Source organism: Oratosquilla oratoria, chromosome 1, assembly GCF_046742065.1.
Source record: "Oratosquilla oratoria isolate Oo_2021 chromosome 1, ASM4674206v1, whole genome shotgun sequence".
Lineage (NCBI taxonomy): Eukaryota > Metazoa > Arthropoda > Malacostraca > Stomatopoda > Squillidae > Oratosquilla > Oratosquilla oratoria.
Window position 1 is genome coordinate 10,880,044 of NC_134777.1, and position 24,892 is coordinate 10,904,935.

Sequence of the window (24,892 nt, forward strand, 5' to 3'; positions counted from 1 at the left end):
TGTCTAGTTCAGAGTTTCTTCCTGACTGGTTTCCCTGTATGCTTCTTCAGAGGAATGTGAAGAAGCATAGAGCAAAACCGGTTAGGAATAAACTCAGAAACTCGGAATTAGACCCGTGACTTCTTTTTCCATGAAGAACTAAATACATACCACATGATATATATCAATTTAAAAACTGAACCATTACTTTGACAAAATAACCATTGAAAAGCATTCTTACTACTGCCTTCCATTCAGTATTGCTCCATTCATCCTCATAGTCAGACTCATCCTCTTCTTGTAATTCTTTTTTACTGTGATCTTGTGAAGGTGTGGAATGAAGACTGCTATTGATTGTGGACGGAGTGGCACATTGAGAGGATGAACCACTATTGGCTGAACTGCTACCAGCTGACGGATTGGGGGTACCGCTTGGTGCCGCTAGGAGGGGAAAATACGATGTTATTAAAAAAGAAACATAGTTTAAGTGTACAGTAAGTCCTCATTATACGGTACATATGCATTCCTGAAAACCTTACCGCAAATTGAAATTACCGTATACCGAACCCATTATAACATGTAATAATAGGATATGGCAGATGTACCTTCTCCCTGCTCTTTCCTCTTCAAAATATCTAGCAGATACCGTATCTGTGAATTTTTCTTACCGTAAATAGAATCGAGGGTAGTAATTACCAAATACCGTAACTGTGAATTTACCGGATATAGAATTACCGTATAAGGACTCACTGTAGTACCATGTGTGAACATATATAGTCAATCAATCAATTCTTTACCTCCAGGTTTTTTGCAGGAGACCCATGGCTTTCAGGTAACTGGCAATGGCCACCAGACAAGTGCATAAGTCACTTAAGGAAGGAAGAAATATTGTGTTGTCTAGGGGTGGTGTAGGGTAGTATAGTATGAGGTGTTCAGTGTCCTGTGTGTGATGGTTGTATCTCGGGCAGTTTGATTTTATGGCCAGACTTACTTTGTGTTGGTACTGTCCTAGAGCTGGATAGTGTCATGAACACAAGAGTGCTAGTATGGTTCTTGCTTCTCTTAAGATTTTTCTTATTGTGGGGCTGAGGTCAGAGGGTTTGGTCGAATATTGTCTTAATGAGCTGTTTTATGATCTGAGTGTGAATGTGTTTTTGTGTGGATTCACTGCGTGCTACATCTGGTAGGTTGTTGTATATGTTTAGCAGTATGCTGAGTATTCCTTTTATGTTATGTTCAGCTGGTTGTGCTTGTGTGATGTAATAATATGGTAAGTGGGTTGAGGTTTCAAGCATAGAACTGTGTACCTACCATTTTCATATAATCATATGGGTAGGCTTCTGGTGCATCCTGTTAATATTCTCAATGCTGTGTTTCCTATAGTTTGCAATGGGTCTATGTTTGTTTTGCTGACTATTGGGGAACCAAGCTATGGAAGTATAGTCAATTGTGGTTCTTATGAATTGTTCGTAGACAGTAATTAAAATTTACTTTTGTTATCCAAAGTCCAGGCTACCCCTCTATGTAAGGGGGAAAAAAGCCTTTGGTATATGTATGTATCCAAAGTCCATGCTTGCAATTAATCTTAGTATGTTTACTTATTTTTTATGTACTATTTTATTTAGGCCTACTGTCAGATCTTTGTCATGCATGCTGAAGGTCGCACGAGTATAAAAAGAAAGGACTAAATTTTCTGTGTTATTTTCCAATGGAAGGGTTCAGGTATTTATTTATCTATATATTTATTTAATCATCTATTCTATTTTTTTTCATGGTTGCCTGGGTTAATGAATGTTACTGATGAGTTTCTGGGCCTGATCCAGCAACCTGAGTAATGAACGTGTGAATTGTATAGGGGCAGTGGAAATGAATCATCTCTGTGTTATGTATAGTCATAAAATATGACAAAATAAGGAATAAAGGAATAACACAATTTGTGAATGGACAGGAGAGATAAAATTGAACTGGCCAACCTGAGGAGGTATGTTCCTGATAAGAGTAGGGATGGAAGGTGTCATTGACAGATGCATGCATTGGTAGCACTAGGAAAGAGTGCATGAGATGGACTTAGGAAAAGATGGGTGGAATGGGTGACTGAAGCAAAATATGTGTGTGAATAACAGAGAATTGGAGAAGAATGTATAAAGTGACAACCTCTTCCATGTTGGCAATGCACCACCAAAAATTAATTAGTAGTAATGTTGGGAAAGTGTTGAAGTATAATCTTTGCATAAAATTATCATCCAAGTGAAAAATTATGATCTGAAATATACACCTAAAACCCACTATCAGAGAAATAATATCAGAAGTACAGGAGATCCGTATATTTCGACTACTATCTGTAGTCCTCTCCTGTACTTCTGATATTATTTCTCCGATAGTGGGTATACAGTATACCCTCACTCATTCGAGGCTCACCGTTCGCTGCCCCACATACTCGCGGATTTTGTTCTCAATTTTTTTTTTCATAATTTCGGCAATTTCATGAATTTCTTAGGCCATTTTTTTTTAGCAGAAAAATGCTCACATTTACCCTAACTGGTAAATAACTTTAAAATAACAATGTCAGTTAATATAAAATAAAAAAATAGAAAAGAGAGATGATACAGTATAACTGATAAATTATTTTAAAATAACAATGTCAGTAAATATAAAAAAAAAAAATAGAAAAGAGAGATGATACAGTATAACGGGTAAATAACTCTAAAATAACAATGTCACTAAATATAGAAGAAAAAAAAATTAGAAAAGAGATGATACAGTATAACTAGTAAATAATCATCATCATCATATACCAAGGCTTTTTCCCCCTTTCAAGGGAGGTAGCCAAAAAGGGAAAGGCATAAAATCACTCCCACCCATTTCATGCCTAAATACCCCTCCCACCCATCTTAGCACCTCCTAGATGACGGGTCATCTCTGCATCCTGTCCACTGCCCTGGGTCAGAAGCAGTGTCGCAAGACACAGCACATCCACAGCAAGGCCGCTTCATTTAATCGGCGACCCCCCTCTCCGTCCCCCCTTGCATATAAGGAGAGGACGGGGAGAAAATCCCTTCGGGCTGCGTCAAAATTTGCTCACACATACTACCTCACCCCCACCCCCACGCCCATTCCTCCTCATGCAATCACAACATCATCCATATACAACCATTCTCCACTCACCTCTGTCTTCCATCCTCTCCCTTCCTTCCTCAACAGACATTCCCCTCTTCCCCAAAGCCCCCTTCACCCCATCCATCCACCTCATCCTAGGACGTCCCGTCATGTTCACTCCCTCCACATCTGCCTTCCATACCTCTTTTACTAGTCTTTCTTCACTCATTCTTTCCATGTGTCCAAACCATCCTAATATTCTTTCATCAACCCTATCTCCCAGCTCCTTTTCCACCCCTGTTCTCCTCCTCACCTCCTCATTTCTCACTCTATCTAGCCTAGTAACCCCCACCATACTTCTCAGACACCTCATCTCATAACTAGTAAATAATCTTAAAATAACAATGTCAGTTACGAGCTTTACATTTCTCCTTCCTGCTGATTGGCTGCAGACGACGTGACGTCACAAGCATCTTCATGCACGAGAGGCTAAGCAGCTCTCTCAGTCGTGCGCGGGTTTTCAAAGTGATTGTTTGAATTCAAATTTTTGGTGTGTTATATGTAATTATTACTGTATTAATGAGTAAGACTGTCTTTAGAATGTATTTGGGAAGCATATTTTAGTGTATATAATATCATACATAGGCATTTTAAAACTGCATCAATAATTCGCGGATTTTCAGGATTCGCGGGAGGGGAAGGAATGTAACACCCACGAATAGCGGGGGGATACTGTATTTACAAATGTGTTATAACATTACAGTTTCCCATAATCTGAAATGCATAAAACTAGTGAAAAAAAAGTTTACAAACCTGATGATTGTTGATTACTGATAGAGCTTTTGTAGAATTTAGAAGCTAAAGCTCCAACTGCCCAGCCAGTCCATGATGGCGTCTGGGCAGAGGCAGAACTGGCACTCGTTACCTCTCGCTCTGATGGTAAACAATGCAGTCAGTCAGGTTAATCTAGTATAACAAGGCATGATATTATATATGATGAGGGAAAGTACAATTCATAACAATGCAAAATCACTTAGGTAATACCAGGCACAACTCTGCATAGGAAAATAAGTCAGTCTAACAAACAAGAAAAATATCTGCAACAACAGTATAAGTTTTCATATCTAATATATTCTGAGTTTCTCAATATGCCATTTCCGTTTCTAATTGATTAATTAAATGTTGCCTCAAATTTTAATGACTGGAAAATCAACCCCACAGTGGCTGGCAACGGTCCTCAGGCCCCTCTACCCTCCCTTTGACACACATTAAACAACCTCACTAGTCAATCCATTATTACTGTAACTCCCTTCTTCGGCCACTGTATGACACCCAGCTAACCCAGGTACCTTACCTGCTCCCACAGATTTCTAAAGGAAGAAACTTAGGACTGTGTTGTACACTTGATCCTTAATTCAATAGACCCCCATTTAATGGACTTTGGAGGAAGTGGACAAAATCCAGAGACTCAGAATAAAGTTATGAGTCCACACACTATACTATCACATATCAAAAATCCATCTCCATAATCCTTGATAAGTTTGGTATTAAATTACAGTATATATGATGAATCTATTATATTCATCAGATCAAGGTTCCCCAACTTCTGTCCATTAACTCAACATTGTCATTCCTAGTCTATTCTAAAAAAAAAAGAAAAGAAAAAAAAAAAATATATATATATATATGTATATATATATGTATATATATATATATATATATTACAAAGGATTACAAAGGCGGAGCATGCCGACAGGAGACCTTTTGACCCATATCTTGGTCGCATGCGAAAAAAAATCATAATAACAAAACAATAAATAAAAACTATAATAATGTAAATAAATAAAATACATAAATAAATGCATAGGTATAGTTAAATAATAAACAAACAGGTAAATAGTAAATAATAATAAAATGACATATAACTAATAATAAATGAAAATCAGACAGACAAATGATAACAAAACAAAAACATATATATATATATATATATATATATCACTATACCAAACCTTGACAAACTAAAAGAAAATGGATGAACATAAAAAAAAAAATCACTCTAAACTGATGACCTCTAAAAACAGCTAGTGAACCCTTCTTCACAATTTTCCTTTGATAATTATAATAAATCACTGGTGTGACTTTTCAGTATTCTAAAGCAGTGCACTGCAACCAGCATGCCCATTACATTAGGCTGCTATCAAAAGAACTGTGGAATTTACAAAATAATATGAAAGGTGGAGGTGGATGGAATGAACCTGAGGGGAAGACCTAGAATGAGGTGAATGGAGCCTTGGCTACAAGCAGAATGTCTGTAGAGTAAGGAAGTGAGAAGACATAGGCAGAGTTGTCATGTAATGAAGCCAGTTTCAGCTGGTACTACATCTTGCTGCATTGCTTCTAACCCATGCAGTGGGCAGGAGACAAGGATGACCTTGGATTCCAGAGGAGTTAAGATACAAGGGATAATAAATGTGCATGGGATGGGTGTCAGGTAGATGCATAACTTGATTCAGCCTCACTCCTCACAAGGGAGAATGGGCCTTCTATTGTATTTATCTAATTGTAATATACAGGGTCAGAATCCTCTTATGCCTTTACTTTTTTTAGGAATGTCCCCCCTTTGGGGCTACAGGGAGAAGGATGCTTAGTCCTAATCCCCCTCCCATTTTTGTCACCTCTTATGACTCAAATGGGAAAACTTGATGGCAGTATTCTTTCCCCCCCACCGCAGGAGGTGACAAGATAAGAGGGAGGGAGGAGGGTGGAGGGGAGTGGAGTATGTTTAGGGATGGAATGGGTGGGAGTGGTTTTTGTGCCTTTGCTTTTTGGCTACCTCCCTTGTAAGGGGAGAAAAGCCTTTGGTATAGGTATGTAGTATATGGGAAAAAAAAGCAATGCTTAAGTGTCTCCTATTCTAGTTACTAAGATATAAGAAAAATAAAAGGCATCAATTTTTTCTCCCTATGGATTTTCCTAAAAGTTGGCACAGATCCTTTTTATGCTGTTTACCATTTACAGGGAGGGTGGAGGGGTGTGGAGTGTATTCAGGGATGGAATGGGTGGGAATGATTTTAAGCCTTTTGCTTTTTGGCTACCTCCCTTGTAAGGGGGAAAAAGCCTTGGTATATGTATGTACCATTTACAGAAAAAAATGATCAGTCCAGCTTAATTACTTCGATGTACATGTACTGAAATCCTTAATGTGACTCTTAACTCTAAACTGCATAAGGACATTTATCATTTGCTTTAATAGAATCTATACTGTGCATCACTGTACTGAATGGGTTATGAGATTCTATCAGTCATGGTAATGAAGATATTGCATCCATGGAATCAAGCTTCTGTTTCATGCATGACCAGGCATTTTTTTAGATTTAAATTGGTGAGTTACCAGGCCACTCAAGAATTTGAATATCACAATCTGTAAGATCATGGGTTTTCCCTGTTTGTTTGTTTTTATGGTGTTATATAGACTTTTTTTCCAGATTGTTGGAATGTTGTTGTACAACCAGGAGTGGTTATACTACCTTTATTGCAATTGGGCCAAGATGTTTTAATTGGATGTTTAAGACCTTATCTGGGCCTTTTGCATGGGAATTTTTAAATATTTTTAAAGGTCCTTCCCCATTCTTCTTGTAGGTAGATGGTGGTGGCACTGCATCTGTTTCAAGTTTGAGTTTTCACATTTCTTTAGTTATTTTCATATTTTCTGAAGGTGTGAGCTTGAAATTGGTTTTGAAGAAGTGCTTGTTAATGATATTACATTAGTGTTTTGGTGTAAATATTTTTTGTTGGGTTGCTCCAACTGCTTCATGGGTAGATTTTTTTTTCTTTTTTTTAAGGTTTTTACAGTTGTTCAGAAGAAGGAGGAGAGGGAGGAAGGGAAGGAGAAAGAGGAGGAAGAGGTTGTGGAGGAGATGGAGTACAAACACTTGTTTGTTATTTGTTTTCCTACCTATTGTATTTATACAACTTTCTCAGTTTTCTTTCTCATTGCTGCTTATTTGTTTTATGTTTTTGTTTAAGTGATGCATCAGTTCTTTTTCTTGTCCTATGAGTTCTGATTTGCTTTTCAGTTTCTCTTCTTTTATGGTGGCTGTCTCCAGTGTGTAGCCGAGTTTGTATTTTTTCTGTACCCTCTGAAACATGTGTCTAGTCCAATGTAGCAAAACACAGCACGTCCACAACAAGGCCGCTTCATTCAATTGGTGACCCCCATCCCCTCTCTCCATCCCCTCATGCAGAAAAAAGAACAGAGGGAGAAAGCACTTTGGGCTGCATCAAAATATCAATCACACATACTCCCTCACCCCTCCATCCCCCACCCACTCCCTTCCATGCATTACAGCATCTATACACAACCATTCTCCACTCATCCCAATCTTATGTCTTCTATCTCTTATACTGGGAGTCAAAGCATACACAACCCAACCCCCATCCCACACCCATCCAAACATCCATTCATTGATCCTCCCACCTAAGTATGTTATGGATGGTCATCCATGCCTCCAATCATGCTGTCTGGATCATAGGCAATGCAGCAAGACAACACTTTCATAACAGCGCCCAACAAATCCACAAAAGCCCAAAAGACATCTTTACTCACTGCCAAAATTTTCTTGTGTCTTACTACAAAAATTTTATCTATACACCCTCTTTCTTTCCTAGTAATTAATGAAGATAACACTGCTGAGTAAGCTACACAACTAGAAAATCTACAATTTTCTAAAAAATTTCAATATTCAAAATCTTTGCATTGTGACAATAATATTCAGACACAAACGAGAACTACTCTTGTTGAAAGAGTTTTTATCATCCTTGAAAATAGTATATTGTCTTTATCTACTCTATCTATTGTATCTAAGTCAACAAGACAGCAAGGCAGGTCATGATGCTTACCAAATATCAAGACACTAGGGTCAACTGTTGAAAAAGATAAATGTATGTACATACCAAAAGAAAAGCCTCCAAAACATTCCATTTTATATGAAAAAAGTTGCATGACTAGAATTCGGTGAGTTCTAGTAGCAAAGTGTAAGTTAAAAGAAGAAATAAAAAGTCTTAAACTATGACAATACTTGGTGCCAATTCTCATGGGCAAGGTAAAAAAAAAATTATGCATATGAAGCTTAACTATGTCATGCAGAGAGATGAATAACTAAATAAATAAGCAAGTAATTAAATAAATAAATAACTATATAAATTAAATCTCCTGAATAGATTTTTTTAATGTCATCACATGAGTACGTCTGTTCACAAACCCAATTGCAAAACAAAATGAATGTTTACAAAGGTGCAAAGTAATATTCCAAAAATACAAAAATACTATATTACAAAAGATTTTGCCTTCTAAATGACTAATTTCATAACTCAATTCCATACATTGGTTATTAAACATTTTGCCATATGTCCTTTAAACTACCAATGCAGGATGTCCTTAGCCTCCTCTTGTACGAACATATTCCCCACTTACCCATTTCCTCCTTCAAAGATGGGTCTTCTGAAACTTTCTCTAGTTTGCTCAGGAAGCCTTTGATGACCCTGAAAGCTGCATCCCTTACAGACTTCTCTGGGTCAAGGGTCAACTGACTAAGTGCTGGCAACACTCTGTTACAGGAAAAGAAAAAACAAAATAATCTGTTGGTGGATTTCTGTTAATCCAGCCAATCACAAATATATACTCAAAGCCCTTTCTCCTTTTGTAAATGGGATGGATGATTCAAAGCACACACCCACTTCATGTACATCAAATTTAATTTAATGCCCCTCTCATCTCAACACCCCACCACACTGTTATCCTCTTCCATATGGTGATGTCTACACAGAGCTGGGCTCATTCCTCGGTGTGTTCCTAGGTACATTTCTCAATGCGTTCCACTTTAGTTTGGCCATGGTTAGTGCTCTCATACTGAAATAAAAGTCCAGTAGGCCACATACTATACCAAAGAAAAATTTCATAGGCCACATCCAAAAGGTAAGCCACATCCAAAAGATAGGCCACAAACTATACCAGCACCTATATTGCTTTAATAGTTTGGGAGCGCTGACCGCAGCCAAACTAAAGCAGAACACACTGAGGAACGTACCAAGGAACATGCCCAGCTCTGCGCCTACATAGGCATCACGAGGCACGAATGGGTATATGAGGATGCCGGTGTTGGCATCCTGATTACATTTATTTTGTAGTTTAGCTGAGTGACCCCTGAATTCTTTGAACTGGCTTGATTGCATTATCTGTGTTTATCTTTATTCAAAGCAAAAGAGAATGAGTAAATCAGCAGTGACCTTATATTTCATAAAGTGAGTATTATGATGGCTACCTCCCTTGTATGTGGAAAAAAGCCTTCAGTATATGAATAGAGTATTATGATGCATCATTGTACATCTGACATCCGATGCTATGCACAAGAATTTGACTGGTAATGATGTGGTTAAGTTTGAAGACAATGTTGCAAAACACAGTACATACATACATATACCAAAGGCTTTTTCCCCCTTACACAGGGGGGTAGCCAAAAAGAAAAAGGCATAGAAACCACTCCCACCCATTTCATTTCCTATATATTCCACTCCCCTCCACCCTCCTCCCTCTCTCTTTTCTTGGCACCTCCTGGATGATGGGTCATCCCTGCATCCTGTCCACTGCCCTGGGTCAGAAGCAGTGTCGTAAGACACAGCACATCCACAGCAAGGCCGCTTCATAAATTCGGCGACCCCCCCTCTCCGTTCCCCCCATGCAGAAAAGGAGAGGACAGGGAAAAATCCCTTTGGGCTGCGTCAAGTTTTTCTCATACATACTTCCTCACCCCCCATCCCCCACCTATTTCCCCTCATGCATCACAGCATCATCCATACACAACCCTTCTCCATTCACCCCTATCTTCTGTCCTCTCCCATCCTTCCTCAACAGACATTCCTCTCTTTTGTAATGCCTCTTTCACCCCATCCATCCATCTCGTCCTAGGACACCCCCTCATATTCACTCCTTCCACCTCTGCCTTCAACACTTCTTTTACTAATCTTTCTTCACTCATTCTTTCCATGTGTCCAAGCCATCCCAATACTCTTTCATCAACCCTATCTCCCAGCTCCCTTTCCACCCCTATTCTCCTCCTCACCTCCTCATTTCTCACTCTATCTAGCCTAGTAACCCCTATCATACTTCTCAGACATTTCATCTCAAACACATTCAAACTCCTTCTCTCTTCCTCTCTTATGTTCCATGTTTCTGCAAAGCACAGTACTTCCATATTAGGGCCTGACAGCCAGTTAGTTTACCCTCATTCTTTTATTCTATAATTGACATCCCCAACCACTCCTCTGTTCACTGCCTGATGTGATCCAAAAATCTTTAAACTCTCCACTTCCTCCAGCCTTTCACCTTTCACACTCACATCCCATCTGCCACTTTTGTATGTTCCATCCCTTTACTTTTGTCACATTTACTTTCATCTTTCTCCTTTCAAATTCAACTGCTAAGGTCTCATTAAATCAGCCTCAAGAAGTGTCATCTGCAAACAACACTTGCTCACTTCTCGTGTCTCTCCAGCCTCAAACATCCTAGCACTCTCATGATTACCTCCTTAAACTCTTCAATACGTGTCAAATTTCTGCACGCAGCATCAAATGCATTACAAAATATAAAGTTGGAGCTTTGTTATTCATTCTCTTTCACTCTAAATATATCAATAACTACAGAAAACACTATCACAAGCCAGTTCACAGAATACAGGGGTCTTTCAGCCTCATGATGCCTACATTGACGTCATTATATGGAGGAGGTTAATGCTCCATCCAAATGTATACGTTGAAGAACCATGATGACAACATGCAACTATGATATAGCCCTACATTCATCTTGAACCATTTGCTTTCTCCATTCCCAACCTACACATATGCCCCATTACTCACGTTAAAACTCTTTACCACCTTCAACAGACTTCACTCTATCCCATACATCCAAAATACACTCTAAAATGCCTCTCTATCAACCCTGTCATACACCTCCAAGTCCATAAAAGCCCAAAAAATACCTTTACCTTTTGATAAATCTCCTTAAATATCTTATTACAAGCACTTTGATCTATGCATCCTCCTTCTCTCCTAACCCTACAATGTTCTTCATCAGTTACTTCCCTATTCTGCTCAATATCATACTGGATAATAAATCCTAATGTTCACAAAGTAGTTCCATGACTAACAGCTAATGTTACTGATGTTCACAACAACATGGGTGATGACAACATTGCCACCAGAAGGTAGCTTAATAATCTGGGACAAAACTTACTTTTGGACCAACATATGAATTATCTATCAATTATATGAACAATAACTTGAAAGAAATTGCTTAGCAGTAAAATTATTTAACAGTATAAGCATTAAGTCTGAAATGGTATGGTAGTGAAACTTCTTCCCTGTACCTTTCTAGTGTTCAGACTATTTGCACTCACCTTTAGAATAAACTCACTGGAGCAAGCATGCTCTACCTTACAACTCTGGGTGGTGACCGCATCGCAGTCTGGCCAAGTGGACTCTGTCCTTTCGTGGGAGAGAGGATTCAGAAGGGTGGATATCAGGGGGTCTGGCATGCAGCAGTGTGTTGTCTTTCAGTGTGTTAATGGAGCGGTGAGTGATATGATTATGAATATGTTTCCGGAGGCTGGTATTTGGTGGTTGTGGAGGAAGAGAAGAGAGTATCTGTGCGTAATAAAGGTCTTTGGGTGTGGTTTTAATGTTTCTTGGTGTGTGTGGGTGTTCTGCTATGTAGTGTAGCGGGTGTGATGTGTTTGTGGTGGCTGCAGCAAGTGTTTGTGTGCCTCTCATGTCGAGGTGGTCCTTGACTTTGAGGACTTTTGTTTCATGGTGTAAATGGTCTGTAGGTGATGTATTTGTGCAGCCTGTAATTGTTTTTAGGGCTTTGTTTTGTATGATTTGAAGGGTGTTGTGGTGTGTCTCACCACCCAGCACTTCTAAGCTACCAGAAGAGGCTGGACGACCATGTTGTGAACAGCTGCCCAGGATGTAACACTTCACCCCATACCATACAACACATAATGGAAGACTGCATTATACACAATCATGCACGCAAACAACACAACATACACTCTATAAAGGATTTGTGGGAAAACCCAGTTTCGGCTGTGGCCTTCCTTGGGGAGACGGGACTGCTCGGACAGACAGTCTAGGGAACGACAACAACAACAACCTTACAACTCTTTTCACCTACCTTGTAGCTGCATCAGAGAGTGGATAATACTGCTGGGTTCCTGCAAGTGCCATAATACCTGCTGTCCTTGCAGGGGGGAAGGGATCACGCATGGCTCTGGTGAAAGCGGATATGAGGCACTTTTGGCGTGTTTCAGGGTGCAAGTACGATGCTATTTTGCCAAGGCACACGGTTGTATTAGTTCGGATGCCACCCTGGGAACCAAAGATGGGGAAGAAGTTAAACTATGAGCTTAGTTCATGGGATGAGGTGGGAAGGCCAGCATGTTCTAAAGTTAAGGAAACGCTAGGGAAGAAAGGGAACAAAACACTACAACAGAGGGCAAAATGAATGAAATTATTAATTTATAGCCAAATCCACTTTTCTGGAATTCTGCAGCACCTAGCAAGGTGGCAACAGTCAGTGGCTAAATATTAGTCAACATTTTGGTCTTGTTCTGGGGACATACATGTTCCATGCCATACACTGAAGCTGTGAGCACAAACCAGCTTCAGCTGATGTCTATGAAAGACAAATTGTGCCTCAATGCAATGCACTTAACCCCCATGGTGGCAAGGAGATGGAGAGGTACAGAGTGACTCTTCATCTCTAAGATGCCAAGATGGGAGATATAATGTGAACAGGGTTTTGATGAGGCCCATGTATTAGAAATGATGGACTTTTCCTTTAGTTGCGTGAATTCTATGACAGCAGCCACTCTGAGCATATTAAGTTTAATTTAATCACCTTACTTTTACCCACATTTATCTTCAACTTCCTCCTTTCGATGAGATATACAAGGGTAGGAAATGGCAGCAGACTGGATGTGAGTATTAAGAGAGAGAGACTGGAGGAAGTGGATAGTTTTAGATACTTGGGTGCAAATGTGGCAGGAAAGGGAGGAATGGGGGTGGAGGTAGAATGTAGATTGAAAGAAGCAAGTAAATGCTTTGGGGGATTAAAAAGTGTAATGAGAAAGACATTTGGGAATGGATGCTAAGAGGAGATTACATTTACCTAGTTGTATTATACGAGAAGGGAGCTATGCTCATGGTGACCCAACTTTGTATCTTTCAGCATCAAGTTTTTTCTTAAAATCTTGAATAGTGCACGTGTGATTGTGCCAACAGCACTGTATGGGGTAGAAACATGGAACATACAAGAGGAAGAGAGGAGGAGTTTGAATGTGTTTGAGATGAGGTGTCCGAGAAGTATGATAGGGGTTGCTAGGCTGGATAGAGTAAGAAATGAGGAGGTGAGGAGAATGGGGGTGGAAAGGAGTTGGGAAATAGGGTTGATGAAAGAGTATTGGGATGGTTTGGACACATGGAAAGAATGAGTGAAGAAAGACTAGTAAAAGAGGTGTGGAAGGCAGAGGTGGAAGAAGTGAACATGAGGGGTCAACCTAGGATGAGATGAATGGATGGGGTAAATGGGGCATTGGGAAAGAGGGGAATGTCAGTTGAGGAAGGATGGGAGAGGACAGAAGATAGGGGTGAATGGAAAGTGGTTGTGTATGGATGATGCTGTGATGCATGAGGTGGAGTGGGTGGGGGATGGGGGGTGAGGGAGTATATGTGAGAAATAAACTGACACAGCCCAAAGGGATTTCTCCCCGTCTTCTACTTTAGACATACATTAAACACCACCAGCTAGTCCACTGTTACTGTACCTCCCTTCTTCAAACACTCCACATGACATCCCGGAGCCTAAACTCTTCTCATAATTTTCAGAGCTACTTACACCTCATCTTTCCTCATTTCTCAGCCACTTTCCTCTCCCATGTGTTTCTTAGTGTCTCCCACTGCTACCACCAATCCCTTCCTAACCTCCTCCAGATTCTACAGCTCTCTAAAATAGTCCACCCACCTTCCCGTTAATGCCTATCTTTCCGTCAAGAACTGTCCATCCGTACCTTTTACCTTTTCTTCCCTAACTGATTCACCTCCCCTTCCTCTCTCAATTTCCTTCCAAAACATTTTCTATTCGTTTTCAAAATTTTCTGCCATACTCCTCCCCTATTTTACTTCTGCTCTCCTTTCTGCCTCCTTTGAAAGAGAGACAAAGTAAAATATACATATCTACATGTATCTTTTAATTGCTTCTCTTTTTTTTTTATCATACATCATATACCAAGGCTTTTTCCCCCTTACAAGGGAGGTAGCCAAAAAGGAAAAGGCATAAAATCATTTCCACCCATTCCATCCCTGAATACACTCCACACCCCTCCACCCTCCCTCTTATCTTAGCACCTCCCGGATGACGGGTCATCCCTGCACCTTGTCCACTGCCCTGGGTCAGAAGCAGTGTCGCAAGACACAGCACATCCACAGCAAGGCCGCTTCATTAAATCGGCGACCCCCCTCTCCATCCCCCCCATGCTTCTCATACTTTTCTCTTATCCTACAAGAACTTATATTAGTTGTTGTTCCTATAATTGACTTGACTCGTATATTGGTCCAAACATAAGTTTTGTCCCAAATTATTAAGTTACCTTCTGGTGTTGTCATCACCCATGTTGCTGTGAGCATTAGCAACATTAACTGTCAGTCATGGGACTATTCTGTGAACATTAGGATTTATTATCCAGTATAATATTGAGTGGAATGGGGAAGAAATTAATGAAGATCATTTAGTCCCTGAATGCTCGTTTCTTTTTTTCTACTACCTTCTTCACTTCATCCCACCACTCAATACCCTTCCAGCTACTCCCTCTCATCCTTCTTGTTCCACACACCATCCTCACACACCTTGTCACTTCCTCTTTGAAACACCCCCATTCCTCTTCCACACACATTTCCACTCTATCCTTCACCATCCCCCACACTTCTCTCAGATTTTAGTACTCCTTTTCCTTCTTATTCAAACAGTTTGTTCTGAGCACCTTCCTACCTTTTGTCCTTTTCCTCTCTCTATCCTCCACTCTAAACTTACCTTCCACAAAAAATTCTGATAATCCCCGACTCTCTCCCCTAAGAACCTGTGCATCCAAAACTCTTCCTACTCTTCTCCTGAATACCACTATATAGTCCATTAAAGCCCTGTCTACCACCCTTCCATCCACCACTCTCTCCCATGTGTAATTATGCTTTATAGAGAAAAGTGGGAGGTGAGCCAGCTGTTGTTTGCGGACGACACTGCGCTTGTGGCAGGATCGGAGGAGGGATTGAGGAAGTTGGTGGCAGAGTATGTGATAGAAGAAAGCTAAAGATAAATGTGGGTAAAAGTAAGGTGATGAGATGTACAAGGGGTGAAAGTGGCAGTAGACTGGAAGTGAGCATTAAGGGAGAGCGACTGGAGGAAGTGGATAGTTTTAGATACTTGGGTGCAAATGTGGCAGGGAAAGGTGGAGTGAAAGTGGAGGTAGAATGTAGATTGAGAGAAGCGAGTAAATGCCTTGGTGGATTAAAGAGTGTAATGAGGAATAGACATTTGGGAAAGGATGCTAAGAGGAGACTGTATGAAGGAGTGATTGTGCCAACAGCACTGTATGGGGCAGATACATGGAACATAAGAGAAGAAGAGAGGAGTTTGAATGTGTTTGAGATGAGGTATCTGAGAAGTATGATGGGGGTTACTAGGCTAGAGTGAGAAATGAGGTGAGGAGGAGAACAGGGGTGGAAAGGGAGCTGGGAGATAGAGTTGATGAAAGAATATTAGGATGGTTTGGACACATGGAAAGAATGAGTGAAGAAAGACTAGTAAAAGAGGTGTGGAAGGCAGATGTGGAGGGAGTGAACATGAGGGGACGTCCTAGGATGAGGTGGATGGATGGGGTGAAGGGGGCTTTGGGGAAGAGGGGAATGTCTGTTGAGGAAGGACGGGATAGGACAGAAGACAGGGGTGAATGGAGAATGGTTGTATATGGATGATGTTGTGATAGCATGAGGTGGAATGGGCGGGTGGATGGGGGGTGAGGTACTATGTGTGAGCAAAATTTGACGCAGCCCGAAGGGATTTCTCCCCGTCCTCTCATTTTATGCAATGGGGGGACGGAGAGGGGGGTCGCCGATTTAATGAAGCGGCCTTGCTGTGGATGTGCTGTGTCTTGCGACACTGCTTCTGACCCATGGCAGTTGACAAGGTGCAGGGATGACCCGTCATTCGGAAGGTGCTAAGATAAGAGGGAGGGTGGATGGGTGTGGAGTGTATTCATGGATGGAATAGGTGGGAATGATTTTATGCCTTTTTCTTTTTGGCTACCCCCCTGGTAAGGGGAAAAAAGCCTTGGTATATGTATGTATGTATGTACTTTCTTCCTAAACACTGTGTTAGGTATCATCATCTCTTAGACACATCACCATCGATTCTCCACTATGACTTATTCCTGACACTCCACACTTTACAACCTCTCCATCTATTGGTTCATCTCCTACTCTAGCATTGAGATCTCCCAATACCACTTCACTGACTTTTCTCCCTAAATACTCTATACACTCATTTAAGACTATTCAAAGAGCCCCCTTTCCTCTACACTCTTCTCACTACCAGGCCCATATGCACTTACAAAGACCCACATTTCCCTTCCCAATTTCACCTTAATCCACATTCACCTTGAAGAAACCTCCTTCCACTCCACCACACACTTACCTACCTCTTCACTTATAGCCACCCCTTCTCCCCCTTGCCCTCTCTTCATTCCTGACACCCTCCCAACTACACTCCTAAACTCATACTTGCCCCTCCCTTTCAACTTAGATTCACTCAGTGTCAACACATCCACCTTTCTTCTCACAAACATACAACCTATCTCTTCCCTTTTACTCTCATCTGTACCACACCCATGCGTATCAATAGACCTAAACCTTAGGGTTCTGGTTGGAAAACTCCTCCCACACCCTCTTCAGCCTTTGCTTTTTTTAGGAATGTCCCATTGGGGTTACAGAGAGTAGGATGCCTAGTCCTATACTCCGTCCCAATTTAGTTGCCTTTTACAATTCAACATACATATACCAAGGCTTTTTCCCCCTTCCAAGGGAGGTAGCCAAAAAGGGAAAGGTATAAAAACACTCCCACCCATTTCATCCCTAAATACACTCCACACCCCTCCCACCCTTCCTCTCATCTGAGCACCTCCTGGATGACGGGTCATCCCTGCACCCTGCCCACCGCCCTGGGTCAGAAGCAGTGTCGCAAGACACAGTACATCCACAGCAAGGCCGCTTCATTTAATCGGCGACCCCCCCTCTCCGTCCCCCTTTGCATATAAGGAGAGGACGGGGAGAAATCCCTTCGGGCTGCGTCAAAATTTACTCACACATACTACCCCACCCCCACCCCCCCGCCCATTCCTCCTCATGCAGTCACAACATCATCCATATACAACCATTCTCCACTCACCTCTGTCTTCCGTCCTCTCCCTTCCTTCCTCAACAGACATTCCCCTCTTCCCCAAAGCCCCCTTCACCCCATCCATCCACCTCATCCTAAGACGTCCCCTCATGTTCACTCCCTCCACATCTGCCTTCCATACCTCTTTTACTAGTCTTTCTTCACTCATTCTTTCCATGTGTCCAAACCATCCTAATATTCTTTCATCAACCCTATCTCCCAAATCCTTTTCCACCCCTGTTCTCCTCCTCACCTCCTCATTTCTCACTCTATCTAGCCTAGTAACCCCCACCATACTTCTCAGACACCTCATCTCAAACACATTCAAACTCCTTCTCTCTTCTTCTCTTATGTTCCACGTTTCTGCCCCATACAGTTCTGTTGGGGTTACAGAGAGTAGGATGCCTAGTCCTATACTCCGTCCCAATTTAGTTGCCTTTTACAATTCAAGAGGGAACATTATGTGGCAGTCTTCTTTCTCCCCTACCACTGGGGATACTCTACTTAAAATTTCACCTCCATCTTTTCAATTATTAAACTTTTTTGGTGCAATATTGGCCCCACAGATAGAAGCCCTTATTATGGTTGAGACAATACTAAACAAGTGATATTATGCTCTCCCATTTTTATCAATAGCCTGTTATTGCACAGCTGGTATGCTGCTGCCTCTGTTCTAACAACAAATGTATCTGTATGCACAACTTAAACCCAACCCACAAAATTATAGGAAGAAAACTATTTGATAATACTTACTTGTTCATCCTTGGCTTGTAATCTTGCAAAATACTTCATAACTTCAACATTTAGATTATTGTAATTTAGTTTTGGTGCTAGATGCATTATGGACTGAAAAAGAAAAAGCAATGATTATAATAACTGATGCCTCAAATTTCACAGATTAGACAACCTGAGCAAAAGCAGTGGCTGGCATTTATCCTTTGGTCTTTACACAGATCTCTACAAAGAAACACAAGGCTGCTGTTTATGCTGTATTCTTGCTGAATTGTTTCTATGTCACCAGTTTACAACAGCAGGAGCAGGGATATAGGTGCTGACCACCAGCTCTCCTCGAGTGAAAAGGTGGAGTAATTACAATTAAAGCTGACAGATATCCTGAGCTCATTCATATGACAACGTGCCAGCCCATCAATGTTACAATTCCATATAGAGGTAAGGGTATTGAATGGTTTGACAATAAATGTTGCCTCTAAATAACCCCTTCCATACAATGATGCCTATGCAGGCATCATGAGGCACAAGTGGGCATGTGAGAATGCCAGCATTGGCATCCTGATTATATCTATTTTGTAGTTGTAGCTGAGTGACCTCCATAGTCTGAACTGGCCTGATCGTATTTTCAGTGGTTATTAATATTCAGAGTGAAAAAGAGCAGGTAATACATCTGTAACTTTATATTTTATAATGCGAGTATTGTGATGCATCATCGAATCATTGTACATCAGGCATCTGATGCTGCACACATGAATTTGACTTGTATTGAATAAGTTAAAAACCATCAAACTCAAATGTAATAAATGTCAAAACATATTCACACAAGAAACCTGCATCTATCAATTAGATTATCATACATCTGGGAGTCCATACCATGTCATTCAAATCAAGAACTACTTTGATTACACAGAGTAAGGATGCACAAGCATTCGGTACACTTTAAGCCTTCCTAATCTTTCCCCACACTATCCCATGGATACATCATCCAGATTACTAGATCAACCACTATCAAAACCAACATCATAACATCCACTACTAACACTATCTATATCACTACAATTACCAACACCACAACTACGATTACCAACACCATGACTACCATCATACGCCAACAATTACCACAATCTTCAACTTTGTAACAAATACCGTAACAGAAATTTCATTCCCCTAAATAAGTTATAACCTCTCATGTCTATTATCGATATAAATTTCTCCCACCCACAGCTGCTGAAGAATGACTATTAGCAACTGGACAAAACATCCATTTCTAAACAAATTTCCAGCAGCAGATGGAGTCTGTTTAATCCAAAATTCATTAAATAAAGGTCCAGTAATTTAAAGTTTGAATGTAATCTTCCCACAAAGATGAATATTGATAACTTTTAACTTTTACTATTCCTTTTTTGTTACATACATACATATACCGAAGGCTTTTTCCCCCTTACAAGGGAGGTAGCCAAAAAACAAAGGCATAAAATCCACTCCCACCCATTCCATCCCCAAATACTCCACTCCCATCCACCTTAAATTTCTCCTTCATCACCTCTATGATTTCATCTCTTCAGCACAACATTTTGCTTAAGGATAGAAGCACTGGTCATCAGTGTCATAATATAAAATCCTTCTCTAATACTCTCCCTTCCTTGTTCCTATTTTCATTATCCTTCTTACTCATTTATGCTTCCTTTACCATCCTCAACCAGGAGGAGCCGAGAAAAGGAAGAGGAACAGATGGTGAATGGGAGTGGAGTATGTTGGAGATGAGATGGGTGGGAGTGGATTTATGACTTTGACTTTGGCTACTTCCCTTGTAAGGGGGAAAAAGCCATTGGTATACATGTATGTATGTACCACCCCCAGCCTCTTCCCTTTTCCCACATTCCCCTTTACAATACACCCTCTGCCTATCCTTCCCTTCAGCATCAAGACCTTTCATCACTTTCCTCATAGTCTTTTTCCTCTTTTTACCTTGACAGTCTAAGATGGGAGGGAGGGTGGAGGGGAGTGGAGTGTATTTAGGGATGGAATGGGTGGGAATGATTTTGTGCCTTTTTCTTTTTGGCTACCTCTGTTGTAAGGGTGAAAGAGTCTTGGTATATGTATATATGTATATATGTATGTATGTACCTTGACAGTGTGCTCTCTGATGGTAGGATTAGTATCCAGGAATCCTGTTGCAAGGGGTGCAAACACTTGGTCGTTGACCGTTTGCGCGCTCATGTGTTCACCAATGGAAGACATCTGCTGTAGAAGTTTTAATCGTGTTGCTCGGTCATTTGAAGAGAACAATTTGATGACACATGGAAGGATCTGTCGCTGGTAATCTGCTTCATCTAGGAGTTTTCCAATCTGCGAGAAATAAAACAGAATAAAATTGTGTGGACAATATCCAGAAATGACAGTCTTTCCCATCAACTGAGTCATTCAAAATCAAACTCGATTCTTACTTACAACAGGAATGAACAAATTAAAACAACAATACCTTGAATAAAGATGTGAGGACAACTGAGCCAACATTTGAGAACTCGTGGGCATTTAGGACGGCAGGCAGGATCTTGTTTTTACTCATGTAATCAGGTATGTTGTCCAATTTGGTCCCCAGGTCAGTGAAGAATCTATAAGGATATATCACATAGGGGATTAAAAAAAGAAAAAAGAAAAAAGAAAAAAAAAAAAAGAAAAAAAAAAAAAAAAAAAAAAATATATATATACACACACATACTCAATGGCACAGACCATTTGGAACCACTGCCACAATGGTCTGAGTTCGAATCCCGCCCAGGGCTGAAATAATTTCAGTATCACTGCACTGCGAGTTGTTACTCCAACTCTCGTGGGCAGGGAGTTGGGGATGTATGTGCATGTAAGGTCACAGCATTATCAAAGTAATTAAAAGCCACCTTTATTGATCTTAACAAATTGTAGGTTTCTCCAACTATTTTTTTATCTGTTTGTCTGGGGATATGTCTCATGATGATTACTCCTAGGTCCATTTCAGAACCAATTGTCTTTACTTCCTTTGCACTGATTTTATACTGTCCTGATATTTTTTTTTACTTTTTCCAAATTCCATTATATTACATTTCTTAATGTTAAAGTCCACTTCTCACTTCTGACTCCATTCCCAGTTGTTCAGATCTCTCTGTAGCGATTCACAATCTTTTTCCATACTTACTTTCTTTAGTAGTTTTGTGTCCTCTGCAAAGAAGTTCATGTAACATCCTACACCATCATCCATGTCATTTACATATATAACAAACATTATTGAAGCCAGTACTGAACCCTGTGGGACTCCACTTATCATTTCTTCCAAAGTAGAAATTTTATCTCTGAGCACCACTTTCATTTCTCTTCCATGCAAGAAATCTTCCATCCATTTCAATAGCTTTCTTTGTATATCTCCTGTTGTATTGAGTTTTTTTAATAATCTTTTGTGTGGTACTTTATCAAACACCTTTTGTAAGTCCAGGAAAGCACAATCTACCCATCTGCCCCTTCCTTGCATTATATCTATTAAGCTTAAGGTCACTGTTAAGGTCAGAACCAATGCACCATGACACAGCACATCCACAGCAGGGATGCTTCATTTACACAGCATGAAGTGACCCTGCTGCTGATGCAGACAATAACCACCTCAATATCTCTCAATAATGTCTGACACTATACCTACTTTTGTCTCTCATTGGAATCCTTGATCTGAATCTCTTCAAGAAAGATGAGGGTTTCAATAAGGTCATTGTGGAAGAACTGCCCTGGTCTTCTCAACTGTTCAATGACATCCTTTGGGTTAGGGCGACTGTTCGGGTTGGAATGCACCAGCTCACAATATGTTGGTAGCAACACTTTCGGTAGCTGCAAAACAGAACATAACACTTGTTAACATGTTAACAGTACAAAACCAAGGTGCCAGGGTGGGATGAAAAAAAGCATATTAAGGAAAATCATTACAGGCATACAGCAAAGCACTTCACATTACTGACAACTAAAATAACCTGTCACAGTAATTGGTAAACTGGTCCAAGTACCTGCCTCTAAGTCATTTTGCCCCAAAAAATGCCCTTCTGAAATTTATATAATATCTCCATTTTTAAAGGGAGATCTGTTCCCTAATAGGCATAACCCTTTGGTTTCAATAAGCAAGCATACTCACTTATAAAATACACTGTATATCTATATAATGACTGTGATGAGTGGGGAAAATGGAGGAGAAATAAGGATGAAGTGAAGGCAGTTGTTAACCTCTTCAGTACGGGCCAAAATCTCGCGGGCAGCATTAGCTGCCAGATGTACGATGTGTCGTAATAATACTCGCATCATAAAATATAGTCACCGCTTATATCAATCGTTCTCTCTTTCACCCGTGAATTTTGATAACCATAGAAAATGTGATGAAGACAGTTTAGAGAGTATGTCATTACGTAGGGGCAACAACAATAAATATAATCAAGACGCCGATATGGCAGCCTCGCGTATCCACTTGCTCCTCATGCCGCCTACGTATGCGGCACCGTATGGAAGGGGTTAAGATGATGAAAGCAGGTAAGGCACCTGGTCTGGATGGATGCCATGCAGAATGTCTAAAAAAAGGAGGTACAGTGATGGTGGACTGGCTGGTGAGGTTATTTAATGTTTGCTGGAGAGAGGGTTGAGTGCCGGAGGACTGGAGGAGTGCCTGTATAGTTCCACTTTACAAGGGAAAAGGGGACAAGTGTGAGTGTAGTAATTTCAGAGGGATTAACTTGTTAACCCCTTCCATACGGTGCCACACACATAGGCGTCATGAGGAGCAAGTGGATTCGCGACGCTGCCATATCGGCGTCTTGATTATATTTATTGTAGTCGCCCCTGTGTTTTTACATTCTCCCAAATGCGCCCTGAATCCCATTCTCTGTGGTTTTCAAAATTCGCGGGTGAAAGAGAGAATGATCGATATAAGCGGTGACTATATTTTATGATGCGAGTATTATTACGACATGTCATACGGCTGGCATTGGCTGCTGCCCGCGAGATTTAAGTCCCGTACTGAAGTGGTTAAGTGTAGTTGGGAAGGCTTATGGGAGGATCTTGATTGAGAGGATTAGGAGAGGAACAGAGGGAGTAATTGGTGAGGAACAGTGTGGATTTAGGACAGGTAGAGGTTGTGTAGATCAGATTTTTGTGGAAAGACAGATATGTGAGAAAGCTATAGGAAAGGGGAAGGATGTTTTTTGGGCTTTTATGGATCTGGAAAAGGCTTACGACAGGGTAGACAGGAAGGCACTATGGGAGGTTTTGCAGATATACGGAATAGGAGGAAAGCTTCTAGGAGCTGTCAAGAGTTTTTACGAGAGTAGTAGAGCATGTGTCAGGATAAGAAATGGAGAGAGTGAGTGGTTCGAGGTAAAGGTGGGACTTCGTCAGGGATGTGTTTTGTCGTCCTGGCTATTCAACTTGTACATGGATGGGGTGGTGTGAGAGGCAAATGCATGGGTGGTGAGTCAGGGATTGGAGATGGTTAAAGAAAATGGAGAAAAGTGGGATGTGAGCCAGCTGTTGTTTGCAGACAACACTGCGCTTGTGGCAGGATCAGAGGAGGGATTGAGGAAGTTGGTGACAGAGTTTGGGAGAGTGTGTGAAAGCAGAGAGCTGAAGATGAATGTGAGTAAAAGTAAGGTGATGAGATGTACAAGGGGTGAAAGTGGGAGCAGACTGGAAGTGAGCATTAAGGGAGAGTGACTGGAGGAAGTGGATAGTTTTAGATACTTGGGTGCAAATGTGGCAGGAAAAGGTGGAGTGAAGGTGGAGGTAGAATGTAGATTGAGAGAAGTGAGTAAATGCCTTGGTGGATTAAAAAGTGTAATGATGAATAGACATTTGGGAATGGATGCTAAGAGGAGATGGTATGAAGGAGTGATTGTGCCAACAGCACTGTGTGGAACAGAAACATGGAACATAAGAGGGGAAGAGAGGAGTTTGAATGTGTTTGAGATGAGGTGTCTGAGAAGTATGATGGGGGTTACTAGGCTGGATAGAGTGAGAAATGAGGAGCTGAGGAGGAGAACAGGGGTGGAAAGGGAGTTGGGAGATAGGGTTGATGAAAGAGTATTAGGATGGTTTGGACATATGGAACATGGAAAGAATGAGTGAAGAAAGACTGGTAAAAGAGGTATGGAAGGCAGATGTGGAGGGAGTGAACATGAGGGAACGTCCTAGGATGAGATGGATGGATGGATGGGGTGAAGGGGGCTTTGGGGAAGAGGGGAATGTCTGTTGAGGAAGGATGGGAGAGGACAGAAGACAGGGGTGAATGGAGAATGGTTGTATATGGATGATGTTGTGATGCATGAGGTGGAATGGGTGGGGGAATGGGGGGTGAGGGAGTATGTGTGAGCAAAATTTGACGCAGCCTAAAGGGATTTCTCCCTGTCTTCTCCTTTTATGCATGGGGGGACGGAGAGGGGGGTCGCCGATTTAATGAAGTGGCCTTGCTGTGGATGTGCTGTGTCTTGCGACACTGCTTCTGCCCCAGGGCAGTGGACAAGGTGCAGGGATGACCCGTCATCCAGG

At 41.0% G+C, this 24,892-nt stretch overlaps 1 protein-coding gene across 3 annotated transcripts in view; it reads right to left on the reverse strand.

The window, feature by feature from the left end:
- The window catches only part of yata (N-terminal kinase-like protein yata), a 46,226-nt gene that overhangs the window by 12,144 nt on the left and 9,190 nt on the right, over positions 1-24,892 (reverse strand). For 2 of the 3 annotated variants that reach the window (XM_076196541.1, XM_076196528.1), the window contains exons 6-14: positions 22,017-22,198; positions 20,829-20,961; positions 20,474-20,695; positions 18,368-18,460; positions 12,305-12,498; positions 8,552-8,685; positions 7,978-8,001; positions 3,889-4,008; positions 221-420 (exon numbers count right to left, since the gene is read on the reverse strand). In XM_076196541.1, coding sequence (XP_076052656.1) covers positions 221-420; positions 3,889-4,008; positions 7,978-8,001; positions 8,552-8,685; positions 12,305-12,498; positions 18,368-18,460; positions 20,474-20,695; positions 20,829-20,961; positions 22,017-22,198 — 1,302 coding nt within the window. The remainder of the gene's footprint in view (positions 1-220; positions 421-3,888; positions 4,009-7,977; positions 8,002-8,551; positions 8,686-12,304; positions 12,499-18,367; positions 18,461-20,473; positions 20,696-20,828; positions 20,962-22,016; positions 22,199-24,892) is intronic. The other variant, XM_076196533.1, reaches the window with a different exon arrangement.